This window comes from Leptonychotes weddellii, chromosome 2 (genome assembly GCF_054177405.1).
Source record: "Leptonychotes weddellii isolate Sample4059 chromosome 2, ASM5417740v2, whole genome shotgun sequence".
In the NCBI taxonomy this organism is placed as follows: domain Eukaryota; kingdom Metazoa; phylum Chordata; class Mammalia; order Carnivora; family Phocidae; genus Leptonychotes; species Leptonychotes weddellii.
Window position 1 is genome coordinate 115,357,400 of NC_138370.1, and position 20,937 is coordinate 115,378,336.

Consider the following 20,937-nt stretch of genomic DNA (forward strand, 5'->3'; position numbering starts at 1 on the left):
TCCATTCATCTGTTGATGGATATCTTGGTTCTTTCCACAGTTTGGCTATTGTGGACATAAAGCCATGAATTCTATGTGCAGTATTCCCCTAGTGCTGGAGTTCTGCCATTCTCATTGATCGGTAAACTTGGTCTTGGCTGGCTGTTCTTGCTGATCTTCTGGGGGAGGGGCCTGTTGCCGTGGTTCCCAAATGTCTTTGCTGGAGGTGGAATTGCCCTGCCCTTGCCAGTCTGGGCTAAGTAATCTGCATGCGTTTGCTCTCGGGAGCTTTTGTTCCCTGCAAGCTTTCTGTACAGCTTTGGAGGACGGGAGTGAAAATGGCAGCCTCCCAATCTCCGCCTCAGAGGAGCTGAGAACTCGGAGCCCCACTCCTCAGTGATCCCCCAGAGAAAAGCAGTCAGTCACTCCTGTCTCCCCAGTCTCTGGCTGCACTCCGTGCTCACCCGGCCTGTGACTGAGCATTTCTGTCTCTGGCATATGATCCCGTGTGGAGTCTCCAAACCCAGCAGATCCCTGTGGTGCAGTCCCGTGCTGCTCCTCCCTGGGGAGGAAGGGAGTCCCCCGGATCTGCCACTTGTTGGGTCCCTGCTGGAAGAGCAGTGGCCTGACTGTGCTGCAGATCATGGTTTATGGCAACCCCAAGCTCAGAGCCCACTCCTTGGCTCTGTCTCTGCAGCCGGCTTCTCTGCTCCGATACCTGGGAGCTCTGCCACACTCAGGCACCCCCGGTCTTTCTGTGACCCCGAGGGTCCTGAGACCACACTGTCCCAGCGAGGGTTCTACCTCCCACTTAGCCACTGGAGCGACGTCCCTCAGTGGAGCCGACTTCTAAAAGTTCAGATTTTGTGCTCCGTGGCTCTATCACTTGCCAGAAGTGGTCAACGGAGGCCCCCTCCCCCGCTGTCTATCCTCCTGAATATCACCTCTGATTCACTTCTCCGCACGTCCTGCCTTCCAGAAAGTGGTCGCTTTTCTGTTCAGAGAGTTGCTGCTATTTTTTCTTCGATCTCCTGTTGAGTTCGTAGTTGTTCAGAATGGTTTGATCCCTATCTAGATGAATTCCTGGGACCAGACAAAATTTAGGTCTCCTACTCCTCCGCCATCTTGCCATCCTCCCCCTTGATAACTGGTTTTAAGTTCACTCTCAATGCTTAGTCAATGCAAATGGCAGCAATGCATGGTTGGTGCCCTTCTAAATAATATACTAGCTTTTAAACCTGATTTATCAAATATACCAAAGCCTTTATTGAAATTTACTTAATAATTATCTAATGTCAATCAGTAGTTGCTTTTGCTACTAAAAAATGGAACAGTTTAATATTTTTAACAATGGACCAAACATTTCATTTCAAAGATATTTAAACAGGTAAAGAAATTCTTATTTTTGGTTTTTCTTTATTTATTAGTTATGGTGCAGGTATGAGGTGAACCTCTTCGTGGCACAAAATAATTTCATGGCATGGTAGGCAGAACAATGGTCCCCCAAAGATGTCTAGACTCTAACCCTCCAGAGTCCTTGATTGTATTATTTTATGTGGCAAGAGGGACTCTGTGGATGTGATTAAGGTTAAGGGCCTTAAAATGGGGAGTTTATCCTGAGATATCCAGGAGAGATCAATCTAATCGCATGAAAGGCAGAAGAGTGGGTCAGAAAGATGCAATGGGAAAGAAGAGATAAGAGATTTAAAACATGAGAAAGACTTGCTTTATTGTTGCTAACTTTGAAGATAGAGGAAGAAGGTCATGAGTCAAGGAATGGGCTAGCTTCCAGAAGGTGGGAATGGCTATCAGCTGCCCATCAACAAGAATATAGAGGCTGCATTAGAGTCATGAAACCACAAGGAATTGGAATCTCCCAAGAAACCCAAATGAGCATGAAAACAGATTCTTTTCTAGCACCTCCAGAAAGGAGCGAGTCTGCTAAAATCTTGACTTTAGCCTGGTGAGGCCCATGTAAGGACTTCGGACCTGCAGAACTGTCAGATAATAAATTTGTGTTTTTAAGTAGTTAAGTTTGTGGAGGTTTGTTGTGGCAGCAATACTAATACAGATGGTATAATAAAGATTCTACTGCAGATAAATGCTACAAATCTCCTAGAGCAGCAAAATGAACTATAATGTTTTCAGAGGAAAGAATTTAGGGTGCCTCTGTCAATCCCCTTCAAACTATGAAACTTCCCTTTTCCTTTCAAACATTTTTTACCCTAGGTAAAATGAGACTAATTGCTAAAGGGGGATAATGTGTGTTTAGGATGGACCAGTATTAATTTGTTTATTAAATATTAGTAATTTTAATTTCCTTTCTACATTACAATATATGTTTATATTTTCTGCATTCTGCTATATGTCTTTTATACCACGTGGGGAGTGGGAACCCTATTTAGGAGATCATTGTATTTATGAACAACTTTCAAAATGTAATAGAAAATAAGACAAAAAGAAAAAAATTTGGGGGTACCTGGGTGGCTCAGTCATTAAGCGTCTGCCTTCGGCTCAGGTCATGATCCCAGGGTCCTGGGATCGAGCCCCGCATCGGGCTCCCTGCTCAACGGGAAGTCTGCTTCTCCCTCTCCCACTCCCCCTGCTTGTGTTCCCTCTCTCACTGTGTCTCTCTCTGTCAAATAAATAAAATCTTCAAAAAAAAATTATTAAAAAGAAAAAAATTTTATGAAGGAGGAGAGACGGGAAATGGAGAAAGCAGAGGAATTTCTCATTATCTTTCTTTAAGGGAAAATTGTAGAACATACGAAAGTTTTCCTACATCTCTCAGTTCATACTCATTGGGATTGTTTTATTTTCCTTTAAATAAAACTGCCACAGAAAATGAGGACACTAGCAAAAGGAAGCTAATAGATCTTTAATGATTGAAAAATAGACCCAAAGCAGCATTTTTCTCAAGAAGTTAACAGACTGTACCAGAAACATCTGAAAATCTACTAAAAATTTTGTGATACGTTTTTAGGACATTTTGGGTCTCTATTTCTTCTTGTACAGGGCAGAAATCATCTTAGATCTTTGGTATACTAACTGAGATAGACTTCAATAAATAAAATGTCCTTGAGTAAAATTTTTAACCCAGTTTTACAACAAATTTATCAGCAATTTATCAGTAAGGACACCTGAATTCCAAAATGTTAGCCTTGGAGTTTTTGGGATTATTATTAGTCTTTTGGTTTATAGTTGAGGGAAATAAAGTTAGCAAAGACAAAGATGAAAGGACAGAAATAGGATGTCATATTCCTCTTCCTCATCTTCCAGTTCATGACTCTACTATGTGCACAGACAGCACAATTCCAGCACATTCCTTTCTGGACATGAATATGGTTGTCCCTTCCTTGTCCCTCTTTCTCAACCTAGCTTTGAGATATCTTTATTTATCATGACTTAGGCTAATAGTATACTATCTCTCTTGAAGATCTATTCTTGTATGAATTTGTCCTCTCTATCTTCAGCCTTTAATTTAATTTCCTTTTTATTGCCTTTTGTCACTGGTGAGTTTATCCACCTCTCCTGCATCAAACACACATCCATTCTCAGACATGTTTCTAAAGTCGGGGCACCTGGGTGGCTCAGTCGATAAGTGTCTGCCTTCGGCTCAGGTCGTGATCACAGGGTCCTGGGATCGAGCCCTGCATCAGGCTTCCTGCTCCACAGGAAGCCTGCTTCTCCCTCTCCCACTCCCCCTGCTTGTGTTCCCTCTCTTGCTGTGTCTCTCTCTGTCAAATAAATAAATAAATGATCTTTAAAAAAAAATAAAATCCACAGACCATTCCTCTGTTCATGAAAACTCAAATTTGTGTATTTTGAATGTCCCATACAATCCTGAGTATAGTGACTGGGAAAAATTGGAAATTGGGAGTATCTGGGGACCTTGGGTGTGGGAGGCAGACAATCTGAAACAGATGATTCATTTATTTTGCTTTATTTTCTTTAGAACAGGAATAAAACAAAAGGGATGTTTATCATCAATTTTTTTTTTTTGCATGTGCCATTACAAAATTTTGTGTGTTTGTGTAATAAGGATTTTGCTTTTCAAGTGCAAATGTTGGCATATAGGTACTTAACGTTTGAAATGGAGTCTCATTTCTACTGTTTCAGTTACCTTAAATTTATTATTGGGTTCTTATACTTTCTTTCCTCTCTTTGGATTGCTTCACTGCTTACTTATTATCAGGTGGAACAAACAGGCAATACTATAATATCTTCAAAAGGAATTAATCACTACTATGCTATTTTTTCATTCACCATGGATGATGGACCAACAATGTCATTATTGAGAATCATTAAATAAAATCTAATGGGAAATATTTTGGAATAAATGGAAATTTTATTCCTACCTCTGAGGAAAAAAAAATAAAGATTATCTATTGTAACAGAAAGATACAATGATTGAGCAGGGTCCAAGATGGCAGTGTAGGAAGGCCCTGAACTCACTTCCTCCAATGGACTTCCAAGTCTACACCTACATAAGGATCATTTTCCTCTGGAAAATATCTGAAAACTAGATGAACTGTTCTCTACAGTAAAGGATAAAAGGACCACATCGAGAATGGTAGGAGAGGCAGATACGATCTTGCAAAACCCCACCCCCAGTGCAGCAACACTCAATAAGGAGGGATCTCACCACATAGGCACATCTCCCAGAGGAGCAGAGGGTTGGTGTCCCACACTGGGCACCCTGGCCCATGGGATGTGCACCAGAAAGATGAACCCCCAGAATGTCTGGTTTGGAAAACCAATGAGGCTGATGTCTGGGGATCCCAAAGTGCCATAGAAAACTGAGGTTCACATCTTGGAAGGCTCATGTGTGGTCTTGCTCTCCCCAAGATCCAGTGAATAAACGGCAGTTTGAAAAATACCTAGAATATATGTGAGGGAAATTCATTTGCTGCTTTGAGGTGATTGGCTGGAGGGTTGGGGGCAGCTGAGATTCTCCCTGGAGTCAGAGGCACTGACAGATGCCATTGTTATACTCTCCACACCAACTGCTAGCACAAGCAGGTAGGCTTGGACATGGCGTCATGGCTGGAACAGGTTGGGGTAAGAACTTAGAGCACTTGCTGAAACTGGAGAGCACAAGCAGTTGCAACTCTCCCCTGTTCCCTGGCTGGGGCGCACAAGAATAAGCAGTCATGGCATCCTTCCATGTTCTGCCTAAAGACAGTGCGTGCGCTGACAAGGCTCTCTCTTGCTGTATCACTGAAGCCTGCGGGCATGTGTAAACAAGACATTTTCTTCCTGTTTTTCTGAAGCAGGCAGGCATACCCTCCCTACTATACTCTTCAGCTGCCTTGCTAGAGCCAGGAGGCATGTGCAATCTACACAGGGGATATCCCTTGATCACCTGACCCTGGTGGCCAAGAGGACTGGAATTCCAGAGCTCCATGGGACTGTAACAACCAGAAAGACAGCTCTTGGCAGGCCACCGCCCACAGGGAGGAACACAGAGAGCAGACTGAAACACAACTCCAGTCTTCCTATGAAAAAGGCCTATTTACTTAGCCTGGAGCTTCAGCCTGAAGGACATGTTTCTGGTTTCCCACACATTTGGAGGTCTAGGAGGTGCTCCTAGGGAGCTTAAGCAGGGAGACACCATCCTTGCACACTCCCTTGACCTTACTATAGCTCAGTATGACTTCCCAGAAAGGAGCTCATATACTCTTCTGGAGCCCCCATTGCAATTGTCATCCAGGGGACAGCTCCAGATCTCCTAGTCTGGAGGCTAACAGGGATTACAATTGCAGACCCACAGGACTGTATATATTTGCACACTCTAAAGCTGCTGCCTGAGGATTTGGTTTCCAATCAGACTGATATCAGGTGCTAAATGAGATTCTTCCCCTTGGATCACTGACTGAAAACATGGGGGTATATCAAGAATAAATCAGGCAGTTTAGACAATCACAAAGGTTCAAGGGACAACCAAAAGCTAGCGCAAGGTTGAATGAGAAGGATCAAGACTGAAAGAGGTAGCTGTTTTGCCAAGTACATAGAAACACAGAGAGTCAAACAAAATGAGGCAACAGAAATATGTTCTAAATGAAAGAACAAGATAAAAATTCAGAAAAAGACCTAATGATACAGAGATAGGATATACCTGATAAAGAATTCAAAGTAATGGTCATAAAGATGCTCACTGAACTCGGGAAAAGAATGGATGAACATAGTGAGAACTTTAACAGAGAGAGAGAAAACATAAGAAAGTACCAACAGAAATCACAGAGCTGAAGAATATGACTGAGCTGAAAAATATCCTAGGTGGGGTTCAATAGCAGACTGGATGAAGTTGAAATATGGACCAGCAACTTGGAAGACAAAGCAATAGACTCATCCAGATAGAAGGGCAAAAATAAAAAAAAAATAAATGAAAATAATTTAAGGGACCTCTGGGGCAATATCAAACAGAATAACATTCACATTATAGGGGTCCAGAAGAAGAGAGAGAGAAAGAGACAGAAAACTTATTTAAAGAAATAATGGCTGAAAACTTCCCTTTCCTGGGGAGGGAAACAGACATCCAGGACCAGGAAGTCCAGAGAATTTCAAATAAAATGAACCCAAAGAGCACCACACCAAGTAATATAATAATTAAATTGCCAACAAGTAAAGGGAGAATCTTAAAAGCATGAAGAGAAAAACAAATTGTTTCATACAAGGGAAACTCCATAAGGCAATCAGCAGATTTCTCAACAGAAACTTTTCAGGCCAGAAGAGAGTGATACAATATATCCAAAGTGCTGAAAGGAAAAAAAAAAAACACCAAACAACTTTCAACCAAAAATATGCTACCTGGCAAGATTATTATTCAGATTTGAAGGAGAGATAAAGAGTTTTTTAGAGAAGCAAAAACTAAAGGAGTTCACTACTACCAAACTGGTCTTACGAGAAATAGTAAAGGGACCTCTTTAAGCTGAAAAAAGATGGCAAAAATTAATAACAAGAAAACATATGAAAGTGAAAATCTCACTGGAAATGGTAAGAATACAGGAAATGTAGTAGATTAATCACTTCTAAAGCTACTTCAGAAAGTTAAAAGACAAATTAGTAAAATTAACTAAAACTACAATAATTAAGAGACATACACAATAAAAAGATGTAAAATGTGACATCAAAAACAAATTGTCAGGGGAGTAAAAGTGTAGTTTTGGAATGTGTTCAAATTTAAGTTGCTATCAACTTAAAAATAGACTGCTATATAAAAAGGATGTTATATGTGAGCCTCCTGGTAACCACAAAGCAAAAACTTAAAGTAAATACACAAAAGAAAATAAGAAAGGAATCTAAACATAACATTAAAGAAATTCATCAAGCCACAGGGAAAAGAGAGAAAGAGAACTGCAAAAATGGCCAGAAAACAATAAACAAAATGGCAATAAGCACATACCTATCAGTAATTATTTCAAATGTAAATGGACTGAATTCTCCAATCAAAAGTCAGAGTGGCGGAATGGATCTAAAAAAAGACACAAGGGCGCCTGGGTGGCTCAGTCGGTTAAGTGTTTGTCCTGGGATCAAGCCCTATGTTGAGCTCTCTGTTCAGTGGGGAGCCTGCTTCTCCCCCTCCACCTGCTTGTGCTCTCTCTCTCTGTCAAATAAATAAATAAAATCTTAAAAAGAAAGATTTTTATGCTGCCTATAAGAGACTCACTTCAGATGTAAGGCACACAGACTGAAAATGAAGGGATAGAAAATGATGTTTCATGCAAATGGAAACAAAAAGAAAGCTGGGGTAGCTATACTTTTATCGACAAAATAGACTTTAAAACAGACCGTAATAAAAGATGAAGAAAGACATTATATAATGATAAAGGGGTCAATCCAACAAGAAGATAAAATAGGTATAAATATATATGCAATATTGGAGCACTAAATATGTAAAGCAAATACTAATGGACCTAAAGGTAGAAATTGACAGCAATACAATAATAGTGGGGGATTTTAACACTCAACTTATATCAATGGATGGATCATCCAGACAGAAAATCAATAAGGAAACATCGGCCTTAAATGACATATTAGACCAAATGGACTTAACCTATTTATAAAACATTCCACCCAAAAGCAATGGATACATATCCTTCTCAAGTGCATATGGAACATTCTTGAGAATAGATGACATATTAGGTCACAAAACAAGTTTCACCCCCAATAAGTTCAAGAAGAGTGAAATCATATCAAGCATCTTTTCTGACCACAATAGTATGAAACTAATAGTCAATTACAAGAAGACAACTGGAAAAACTGCAAATATGAAGAGATAAAACAACATGTTACTGAACAACTGTGAGGTCATAGAAGAAATTAAAAAATAAATTAAAAATACCTAGAGACAAAAGAAAACAGAAATAAGATATACCAAAATCTAGAGGATGCAGCAAAAACAATTCTAAGAGAAGAGTTCATAGTATCCACCTAAAGACATGAGAGAAATCTCAAATAAAGAATTTAACTTTTACCTAAAAGAACTACAAAAAGGAAAACAAATGTAGCCCCAAGTTAATAGAAGGACAGAGATAATAAAGATCAGAGTGGAAATAAATGAAATATAGACTAAGAAGATAATAGAAAAGATCAATGAAACTAAGAACTGGTTCTTTGAAAAGATGAACAAAATTGACAAATTTTTACCCAGATTTATCAAGAAAAAAAGAGAGAGGGCTTAAGTAAATAAAGTCAGAAATGAAAGAGAAAACTCTACCAAAAAATTGAAGAGGTGGGAAACCTTTCAAATTCATTTTACGAGGACGGTATTACCCTGATACCCAAACCAGAGTAGGACACCACAAAAAAAGAAAATTACAGGCCAATATCCTTGATGAACATAGATGGAAAAATCCTCAACAAAATATTAGCAAACTGAATTCAAACAGAGATAGACAAATGTTTCATGACTTCACTTATATGTGAAATTGAAAAAACAAAACAAACAAAGCAAAACCTGGACTCATTGATACAGAGAACAGATTGGTGTTTGCCAGAAGAAAGGAGGGTTGGGGGATGGGCAAAATGGGTAAGGAGGATTAAGAAGTACAGACTTTCAGTTATAAAATAAGTAAGTCACGGGGATGTAATATACAGCATGGGGAATATAGTCAATAATATTGTATTAACTTTGTAATATGACAGATGGTAACTGGACTTATTGTGATGACCACTTTGCAATGTACACAAATGTCAAATCAATATGTTGTACACTTGAAACTAACATAATATTGTATGTCAACTATACCTTAATAAATTAAAAAAAAAGAAGAAACAATGATTTTGCTTTTCCATGTGAACAAAGAAGTCCTCTGTACCTTCCTAGGTGGAACATTGTAAGCTAGGAGATACTTTTTTAACAACAGTGGTTGGGAGCTAGATGAGCAAATATTTCAGAACATTTTTCCAATCATCAGAAGAGGATCTCATTAGGGTTGTTTCCACTACCCGCTCCAGAACAAGAAAAGAACATAAGAACAAATCAACAGCAGAGAGTTCACTGTCTTTTCTCACTTCCATCCTACTTTTGCTTGCCAAGCCAAGCAACATTTCTCTTTTCTCTATTTCTTTCTCCAAATATGATTCAAACTGACAATGAAAGTGGTGGCAAAAGTCAAAACCAAGCTTAAGCAGAGAAGACTTGCCAAGGTTGGTCTGCTCTTTAACTGAAAAGAGTTGATTGTACAGTTTAAATGATAGGAATTAAAACCATATTCTTTCTCTTCTTGGACTTGTTCTCTTTGTCATCTACTTATAATCAACTGATCAGCAGTACCAATCCAATTTTGCAAGGTGATCTTTTACAGGATATTTGTATCAAAGATGAAAGCTTAATACTGACAAAAGCATAGACTTTGTGTGGCTTATTATAAGAACTGTGCCTAGAAAATTAAATATGTAGAAATAAGATGATACATATTATGTTAACTAAACTTTTATGAATTCCAGTTAGAGCTAGAGGACAGCATTTAATTACAGTTGAAATAATTGTATTGATAAGATGCACTGGAAATAACCCAGTGTATTAATTTATCTTAAATTGGATATATATCCATATATTTATATACATAATGAATATATAACCAATATATAATTTATAATATATATGTGTATATATAATACATACATATTAATCCAATGGATTAATTATCTTAATTGAATATATGCTATTTATATATATATATGCATATACACATACACACAGAAACACACATAATTTCATACATAGAGGTATATATAGTTTTGCTTTCCACAAAAATCTGAAAAATCCTTTCTGGTGAATATCCTTCAGTTAGTGATCTACAGCAATAAGATCCTATGCAGGTAAACAATCTAAGATTTAAGTTGTCAGACATGTTCAGCAGAACCTTGGGTGTTCATGTATTCCTGTTTTCTCACCTTCCTTTGATAAGTGGATGTTGGTGAATAGAGTGAGCCTTCCTGGCAGTGTCATTTCATCTTAGTCAAGTTAAGGGTTAGATAGACTAAAGGGAAGTCTAAAATTCCTGTACTAATGGACAGGGAATGAAAACATTCCATAAGTGGGGCACCTAGGTGGCTCAAATGGTTAAGTGTCTGCCTTCCACTCAGGTCATGATCTCCGGGCCCTAGATCAAGCCCCATGTTGGGCTCCCTGCTCAGCGGGAAGTCTGCTTCTCCGTCTCGCCCCCCCGTTTCCCCCTACCCCGGCTCATGCTCTCTCTCTCAAATGGATAAATAAAATCTTAAAAAAAAAACCATTCCATAAGTAACACTGTGGTTCAGGAAATGAAGTTTGTTACAGCATTTATTTTATCTGGAGGGCCCTTCCTTGGCCCAGCATTTGATGCTGCAACTATGTTAGCTTGGCACACATGTATAGATACACATTCACTTAAACCTTGTTTATTCCCGGGGCACCTGGGTGGCTGAGTCGTTAAGCGTCTGCCTTCGGCTCAGGTCATGATCTCAGGGTCCTGGGATCGAGCCCCGCATCGGGCTCCCTGCTCAGCGGGAAGCCTGCTTCTCCCTCTCCCGCTCCCTCTGCTTGTGTTCCCTCTCTCGCTGTGTCTCTCTCTGTCAAATAAATAAATAAAATCTAAAAAAAAACCAAAAAACAAACCTTGTTTATTCCCAAGTAGGATTTGAAGATGAAAAACATAGATGTGACTTAGCATCCACCCAACATATAAGAGACTTGGGGAATAAGGGATCCCATATACATCAGAGTAAAGTATTGATAATGTGACAAATCAAAACCACTCCCAAAGGAGTCTGAGTTATTGACTGCAGAGCTCCCCATGCCTTAGATAGTGGGGTAGAGAAGGAAAGGCCTTTTCTTTGTTGTTTGTTTTATTTTTGTTTTTTTTAAATTGTGGAACACAATTTGGGGCGCCTGGGTGACTCAGTCAGTTAAGCATCTGCCTTCAGCTCAGGTCATGATCCCAGGGTCCTGGAATCGAGTTCCGCATTGGGCTTCCTGCTTAGCAGGGAGTCTGCTTCTCTGTCTCCCTCTGCTGCTCTCCCTGCTTGTGTTCTCTTGCTCATTCTCTCGCTCTCTCTCAAATAAATAAATAAAATCTTTAAAAAAAAAATTGTGGAACACAATTTGAATCTTTGACTTTTCTACTTCTACATAGTACTAGTAGGTAGAATTACTGTGAGTAGGTCAGAGCACTCATCAAAAACTAAACTGGATACAATGAAGCAACAGAATCAAACACTAAACAAACAAAAATTTGGTTTTTCAAAAGCTCGAAAAAATTACTGGTAATAATGCCAAATCAAGTCATATTAGTAAAGCAATCACTGTGCTTGGAAACTTCTTTAAATAATAATAGCCTCTAAGTACTTAAAAATGGTTTATTGTAGGTCCTCTCTTTTTAATGTACTCATTTTTATTAAGGAAAAAGACACTATTGTGTCCCTAACATATTTAACAGCTTTTCTCATCTTGGTGACAAATTGGAACTATTCCATCCACACACTGATTTAATCATCCTTGAACTAATAGCACAATTTTTTTTTTTTCAAAATGGCTGGCAAAGTTTAGGGAATATTTGTAAATAGTACCAGAACAAAAGAGATTGAAACTTGGCAATGTTAGGGTACATGATGGAAAAATATTCAACATCTGTTTATTGCTAATTATGATTAGGAAGGAAATTAATTAAATAAATTCTTTGAATTCTGTAAAATATTTGCACATTTAAATATTATCGATTCAATTACAGATACTTTAAGAAACCTTATAGTATCATGTTCAGTCTTTTTAGTTATAAATATACTTACACTTCAAGATAATTGGATTTACCATTGTATTTCATCAATGATTGTATTTAACTTCATCTCTAGGACCTTCGTTTACACGTCTGTAAAATGGCGATAATATTTATCTCACAGGACTCAAAAAGATAAAATTAGATACAAGAGATTGCCTTAAATCTGGTATTGTCATGACTTTTAATAGATTCAAGAAAGGTAGTCTTAATGTTACTCTTTTCAACCAGTGGAAAATTGCAAAAGGTCAATTTACATAATTTAGGAAGATGGCTGATTATACCAGCTGCATTATTATCAGAATGTGCATATTATACACATTATAGTTCAGAACATGGGATTTAAAAAAATGACTTTACTGGGGCGCCTGGGTGGCTCAGTCGTTAAGTGTCTGCCTTCGGCTCAGGTCATGGTCCCGGGGTTCTGGGATCGAGCCCCACATCGGGCTCCCTGCTCCGCGGGAGGCCTGCTTCTCCCTCTCCCACTCCCCCAGCTTGTGTTCCCTCTCTCGCTCTGTCTCTCTCTATCAAATAAATAAATAAAATCTTTCAAAAAAAAAATGACTTTACTAGTACTCCATAAGTGAGTCTAGCAAAGAAACATCTGAACTTTTTGTTCCTATCTTGCATTCTGAGCTTCAGTTAACCAAGATTATTTACAATATTTATACAAGTTTTAAATATTAGTTTTAAAATTTGTAACATGACTGCACAGACCCAGCTAACCATCTTTAAGCACAGACTTTGGATAGAGTTTTGTGGTTATGAGGTTGATGGTATGAAAAGAAATGGGTGAAATCATCCAGAGGATTTCTTAAAGTATCAGACTTCCTGAATAACACAAAAGACACTGGATCAGTGGGTCCCGAATGATGATTTTATTTGGTTTCTGGAAACATCACTCACAGTCCTACTGCACATTTTTTGAGCTCCTAAAGAACCATTATGCTAAATGATGCAGCTTTAATCACACATTTCCAGTTAGTCCCTGACCAGTGGAGATGATTGCTTTGATCCACATCTGGAATATCAGCATATTTTGTATCCCTGTTTTTTACAATTTAGACCCTTAATTGCAACCTTCTTGATATAAGGAACATTGAGCTTCAAATATTGCCTTTATATTGGTAAGAGGCGTGAAGTTGCCATGGTCCGTACAATAGGACAGAGACTGTATTTTTTTCCCCCATATTTTGCCTCTTGGGCCTTTTTGCATGGCACAATCCCCAAATACATACTTCCTGTATTTCTTTTCTTTTCTTTTTTTTTTAGATTTTATTTATTTATTTGAGAGAGAGAGACAGAGATAGTGAGAGAGAGCACAAGGCGGGAGGAGAGGGAAAAGCAGGCTCCCCACAGAGCAAGGAAACCGACGTGGGGCTCGATCCCAGGACCCCGGGATCATGACCTGAGCCGAAGGCAAATGCTTAACCGACTGAGCCACCCAGGCGCCCCTATACTTCCTGTATTTCTTGATTGATGATTAATATTTATGAATATCACGTTTTTTCCTTCATAGAGAAAATGTGGTACTTTGAGAAACTATGGGTAGAAGTTTAATGGCAGAATGCTTACAGGAAAAAAATATTATATATAATCCATATTTCTGTGTAATAACCATTAAGTATGTATGTGTTCATATTTGTAAATATATAGTTGCCAGTGTGATAATTGAAACTGAAGGGTTTGGTAGTTTAAAATCTTAAAAATTGTATTTGATTTTTAGAATGTATTATGGACATTTATTCTGAATCTTGTCATTTTTCAGTAAATTTGTAATTAATATATATCTGTGTAGTAAAAACTGACAGCAAGAGTTTGTAGCCCAGAAGCATTTTTCTTGGCAGAGGGGAAAGATAGTCATTTAAATTTCCATAGACAATTATTTACTTAGAGATGATTGAGTCCTCTCTGTAAATCATGTATTGATAAAAATGCTAATGTCCTTATCAGGAGAAGTAATTAGCAAACACATTTTTTTTCAGTTTCTACTTTAATCCCAAAGATTAAATGGCTAAGTGACACTGATTCTTATTTCTCTTAAGCACCTGTCTTCTAGGGCTTCAATAGATATTTTCATTGCAAAAATAAAATTGGTTTATGGTCTGTGTGCTATTTTTCCAGATGCGTAAATCCTGGTTAATTGCTAGGATTAAAGTGCATCCATGGTTATCTTTTTAAAAAGAAACTATAATTTAAATATAAATACCTAAAGGCTTAATCCTGCACTATCCAATGCATTTTGAAGAGCCAACATTCCTTACAGAAAGGAAGCAAAGTCTTCAGTTAAATTATGCTAAAATAACAGATGGCAATCGCTTTTCCTCAGATTCCAGAAATCATTCTCATTTACTGCTCTATTCTGTCTGTAGGAAAGGTGGCTAAAAACAAACAAACAAGCAAACAAAAAACCAAAAGAAGAGCAGGTAGGTGTTATAAATATTGTAACTAAAAATACTAAGGCTTAGAGGAACTTTTTATAAAGCTCAGAAGGAAGGCACTTGGCCCCTCTCTCCACAGTCATGCTTCTGGCCCATTATAGCATCACATTCTGTTTATAGAGTGAGTTGTCTTGCTAATCACGGATTTGAATGCGGGAGCTGAGGACAAAGGAAGACATCTTTTAGTTTAGAAATTTGAGTGACAGCCCTATTTCCTTGTTCCGCTCTCTACTCCCGGATTTGATAAATTTATTTAAAATATTTGACCTTGTCAAGTGAGTTTCTCTTTACATGTCCAAAGTTATGAATCCAGCATTGAACCATTGCATTTTAAGCTTCTCTGTGTGATGGGGGAGTCTAAATCACTATGAGAGAGGGAATTTAGCCACTTCATTTCACGTGGGGTTTCTTTTATTTAAAGACACCTACTTTAAAGTTCTCTTAGGTATGCTCTTCTTCATCTATATTTACCTTTATTTTTTGTCATTAAAATATTTTCCACAGAAGATTTTAATATGTCCATTCATAAAAATCACGATTTTACTTCCAAACCAGGGAGATACAATGCCAAAAGTATTTAAAATTTGTTTTTCTTTGAGTTCACCTAGGATTGGAAAATATAGTTGGGGAATATGTGCTCTGTACAAGGGCACGTGGATGAAGGATGTGGTGGTTGCCCTCCAACTTGCCCTCGCCATCCTGCAATGTGCCTGGGAGACCCCTTTACCCAGGGGAGCTGCCTTTTCCTAGTCACACACCAATCACAGGGCTAGTGGCTGATCCAGAATGAATGAATTTTAGATTTCCAGGTGACCAATGAGAGAAACTCAAATGAACCAGCAAAAATGTAAGTTGGAGAATAACTAGTATTGCAAAAATCTAACAAACTTGGAACATTAACTAATTCACTGGCACGGAAGTTTAAGGTGCCTAAGAAAATGGAAAGAATCGGGGAGCAGAGGAAAATTATAAGCCAAATTGTTGTCACCTTAACATGGTCCCTTTTTCCACCTCCTTTTGCTCCCTGCATCTCCTTATGGGCAGGAGTCTTTCAGGGCCTCCCTGTTTTCTGAGCCTGTCATTCTCCTGCTCGATTACCTTTTTCCTCTTTAGGCTGGAACCGTGAAAATTATTTTCAAAGACAGTCTCAGATGCTCTCTATGTTCTTCCCTCTTTGTCCTCTGCAGCTCCCTGTTTTCTAAACCCCCATTTAGATCAGCCCAACCGGCTTGTTTTCTGTGCTGCTGGAAGGCAGAGCTCAGCTTGTGAAATCGCATAATCACGGTGATTTCCTCCATTATAAGTTTATGGGCTTCATCCTCAGCTGGGCCCTTGTTGCTGCTTAGCAGTCCTTTTACTTATGTGTCTCATCAGCTCCCTATCTCATTTCCCATGGTGGCTGTTACAGTCTTTTTACAACCGTCATTGCCAGCTCCCAGCTCCACTTCACCCGCCCCATTTTTTGCAGAAGGCTTTACCTCCTATTTCCTGGAGGAAACAGATGTCCTCAGGCCTGTGAGCTCCCAATTTCCCCTTCCACCTCCTAACTCTGTCTTCTACAGTCTTCTCTGCTTCTCCACGAGGAACTTCTGGAGAGGGCTGGCCACCCACCTGTGTTCTCAAGTCCATCCCCTCCCTCTGGGACCTATGAGTTTCTCTCAATCTTGCATCACCTGCCTCTTGTCTTCCAGTACCTTCTCCTCCCATTCTTACAGAAGACCTCCCACCGAATTCTCATGGAAAAAGAAAAGTTATTTAGAATGTTCCTGCCCCTCAAACTACCTCTCTGAGTCTCCCTCATCATCAAAATTCTGAATACGGTAGTCTGAATTTAGTGCCACTTCATACTATTGAAGAATGAAGTGAGAAATTCTCACTTCATAGACAGTGCCCCAATTCTATCAGCATAACTCTTTGGGTGGAGTAAGATGCTATGGAAAAGGCTACCATGACCCCCTAAATGATTAATCCACTGGCTTCTTTTCATCTCCTATTTTTTACTTCTGTGTAAGTTTGGAAATGTTAAGTAACATCAAATTCTTCTTGAATCTGTCTTCTCCTGATTTTCAAGCTGGGAATTTTCAAAATCTGCCCTTTGTTTGGAACTAGATGAACTGGCTGGCACATAAAGTGCACCATAACGTAGTGGTTAAGAATGCAGACTCTGAAACTATTCGACTCTATCCCTGGCTGGGATCCTGGCTCAGTCCTACCAGTGTGTGACCTCAGTAATTTCACCTGAAGACAGGGCTGGTAGAAATATGTATGTACAGAGTTGTTAATTCTAAATGAGTTAATACAGTGCCTGGCTTTATTAAAGTCAATACATGTTAGTTTTCTTTAGTGTTACCTGACCTGGATCGTGACCAGCTTCTAAGGGAGAACTATTTTTTATAGATTAATGTGCAGAAAGACAGTGAAATAATCTAATCCAAATCTCCTGAAGGCAAGATTGGAATCAAGAGCCTGAGCAGAAGGAGCTAGAGAGGCAGGTACTAATTCCAAATCCTATTGAGAGGGAGATTCTAAGTGAGAGATGGAAGCAGATTTCAAGAACCAGTAAAGAACTGGATCAAAGTGGGGGAAATTTGGGAACAATGGAATGAATCTAGGACATTGTTTACAGAATAAAGTTGTTTACAGAATAAAATTCAAATATTTTAGAATGGCATACTAGTCAATGTTCCGAAATGTGCTGGCTGCATTTTTGCTTCTGGTATATATGTGAAGCTATTTCCCCGACCTGAGATGGTCTTGACCTGTCTGTCATTCTACGTGGGAAATTGCTACTTATTTCAATTTTCAGGTATAAGGTTACCAAATTTGTGAAACCTTAACTCACCTTTCCTACTGCTTAGCAAAAGTAATTACTCTGTCAATGCAGATTGACATAACATGCTTTTTCCCCCTCTCTTTTGGAACGATTTGTATTTTTATTGCTATTTAAGTCTGAGTCTGTTGTTAGATCATGAATCTCCTGGGGACAGAAATCCTGGATAATTCATCCTTATTGTCTCAAGACTTCAAAAATGCCTGGCACATGACAGAAACACCTTAAGTGTTGAATGTTGCATATTAAATCCATCAATACTATAATGTGTATAACTATGTCTGTATGTCCATCTGTCTGTCTACTGTGTATTAAATAAATAATATGTCCCCCTAATTTTGGGAATAATACAGAAATAATCAAAATACTTAAAATAGAGACTAGCATCAGCTCTATGAAATAGATACAAATGCAACTCTTAATGCAATAATTAGAATAATTTTACTTTCTCTAATAATTATGCCTTTAGCTAATCTAAAGAGTGAGCTAATAATACCACAATTGATTTTTCAAATTATTTATTAAATGCTGTACCAATTTGTATTTGATCTGATAATACTGAATACCATGGACAAATGGCAAGTTCTAAAAGAACTGTTAAAAAGTACAATTCAAGGACTTGATGCAAAGTCACTAAAAATATTCTTCCATACTTTTGTGTCTAAATGTGAGAGATAACATAGTCACTATAAATTAATATTTATGGCATCCATACAGAATGCATTAGGGTTATAAGTTTGGAAAATCAGACATGAATGCCATTGATACAGCTAAAGTCAATGTTTAGAATATATTTATCAGCACGGTACATGTGAGGAACATTACTGGAATAAGGGGAAAATGACTAGGCTTAATAAAGTGAAGAAAATGTAAAATATGGTAGTTGTCTAGATTCATTGTTTATAAACCTGAAATAAAGAAAAAATAAAGAAAAACAAAAAATGTAATCTCATCCCTGAGGTAGCTCATTAATTCATTTTCATTCAATGAATATTTATTGAGTGACTGATTCACATTAGGCAATGTGCTATGTCATAAGGATATAAAACGGGATAGACAGGGTCAAAAATCCTGCCACCTATGTCGTCGAGAGGTGGACATATAAACATATAAATGCCATTGCTTTTCTCGGGCTAACTCCTTCACATCCTTCAATTCGTATACATTAGGATAATTCTGGTGGGTATAATAAATTGACCAAAAAATCCAATAGAGGTTCAAATACAGTAGAAGTTTATTTCTTTTTTTGTCACGTGGGGGAGAGGTAAATAACTGGATAATGGGAAGGTGCCTCTCCATTCAGTGATGTGAGGAGCCAGGCTGATGAAGTCTCTGCCACATTCACTTGTGGCTTCCAAGTTCTCCAAATAGCAGATGGCTTTAAAAGCATGGAGAACCTTTATTAGGCAGTCCCGGAAGTGGTGTGCTTCCCTTCTGCTCACATTTCATTGGCTAGAACTCAGTTATATGGCCACTTCTAACTGTATAGAAGGCTTGAAATGTCATCTAGCTGTGTGGTCAAGATGAGGAGGAGAATAGGATTTGGAGTCTTTGCCCTTGCTACACTTCATCATTCCCCTGAATCCAGGGTCAGTGCTGCTCTGACATGTTTCTACATTGCCTGGTACTTTCTTTGTCAAATCATCATCACACTAGCTTTACATTTTCTTATTTCCTACTAGATACATACTCCTTACAGGCAGGGACCATCAGACTTGCTCCCAATTGTATTTCTAAAGTATTTCTATTCACAGCTCCTGACACAGAGTAGGCAGTTAATAGATATTTATTGCTGTAAACTCTTCATCTCTTGGTCACTCCCAAATCACTGGAGTCCACGTCTGTGTACACCACCATGGGAATGGCCCTCGTTGTTACCAGTAACCAAATGCCAAAGCTATCAAAGCCTCTTTGGTCTCTGTCTTATTTGATTTGGTACTTACTACTTCACTTTGATACTCTTTTCTTTAAGGTTTGTCTCTGAGTTTTTCAATTTCACTTTTTCAATTATTGTGCAGACTCCTTTTCTGTCAAGTTGGCTTTCAAAGGAGAGCTCTTGGGTGTTAAGTGATTGCAATCTCATGGGTACAGGAGAGGATATGTTTTCAAAAGACAGGAAAGCCTGTGTACCTCATCAGAGAGGAAATGCTGGATGCTGGAGGTGGGTGTGTGGAGAGAGAGTAAGAGAGGGGATGGTGACAGAGATATACAGAAACACAGAGAAATAGCAAGAAACAGATGACAGATACACAAAAAGAGAGGAAGAGAGGAGTTGGAGATACACAAGGACACAGAGCAGGCAGTTGACAGACACCTAGAGAAAAACAGAGAGAGACAGAGAGACTGAAGATACCAGAAAGGGAAAGCATATTTTTTAGAGAACAATTTCTGAGAAAGCAGGAAGATCCTAATGGGATTAGCTTTGAAAAGAGGCAATAATTCTCCATGAGAGAGCAAAATTGAGAAAATCTCTTTTTTCTTTTGTTTGTAACGAACTGTGTTCGATATATTGTGTAACATTTCTTCACTAATGTTGCTTTACTCTCAAATTGAGGTAGAAATTTGAATGGACAAAGAAGTCTTTTGACTATGCAGCTACATATGAAAAGCCAGTTGAAAGGAAAAAGTAGGACAAATGTTAGAGAAGAGCATTAGTCACTGAGCACTTCTTGCAAAATTGACACTTCTGTGTCTTTGTACTTTGAGGAGGATGAAACTCATTGGTCTAAGTGCCTTATCATTGATACCTTTTCTTTTGATCAATATGGTAATGGGTAGGGAATAGAAATGTAGACTCAGCTACCATGTCCATAACATACACCTTACCTAATGGTGTTCATAGGTCTTTGTGTCTTTTATAGCTCATTGTTAGTTTTTAATATCTATTTTCATTTCTTTTGTCCCAAAAGCAAACATGATATTTCTAGATTAGAGACAGAATATTGTTACAGTAGTAACTGCATCAGTTACCCAAGACCCTTCTCCCCTTTTAGGGTTATGTTATCAAGACCAGATGTTATATGTATATGCAAGGGGGTTTTTGTACTACCAAGAAGAAATTTTGAATCTCAGAGGTTTTTTTTTAAAATTATGTTATGTTAATCACCATACATTACATCATTAGTTTTTGATATAGTGTTGCATGATTCATTGTTTGTGTATAACACCCAGTGCTCCATTCAATACATGCCCTCTTTAATACCCATCACCAGGCTAACCCATCCCCCCCACCCCCCTCCCCTCTAGAACCCTCAGTTTGTTTCTCAGAGTCCATAGTCTCTCATGGTTCATCTCCCCCTCTGATTCCCCCCCTTCATTTTTCCCTTCCTACAATCTTCTTTTTTTTTTAACATATAATGTATTAATTTTTTCAGAAGTACAGGTCTGTGATTCAACAGTCTTACACAATTCACAGCGCTCACCATAG

General features: G+C 38.4%; 1 protein-coding gene across 1 annotated transcript in view; it reads left to right on the top strand.

The window, feature by feature from the left end:
- Positions 1-20,937, top strand: part of MAPK10 (mitogen-activated protein kinase 10) — a 263,310-nt gene that overhangs the window by 153,201 nt on the left and 89,172 nt on the right. The window contains exon 4 of the mRNA XM_081813138.1: positions 1,407-1,417. Within this exon, the coding sequence (XP_081669264.1) occupies positions 1,407-1,417 (11 nt within the window). The remainder of the gene's footprint in view (positions 1-1,406; positions 1,418-20,937) is intronic.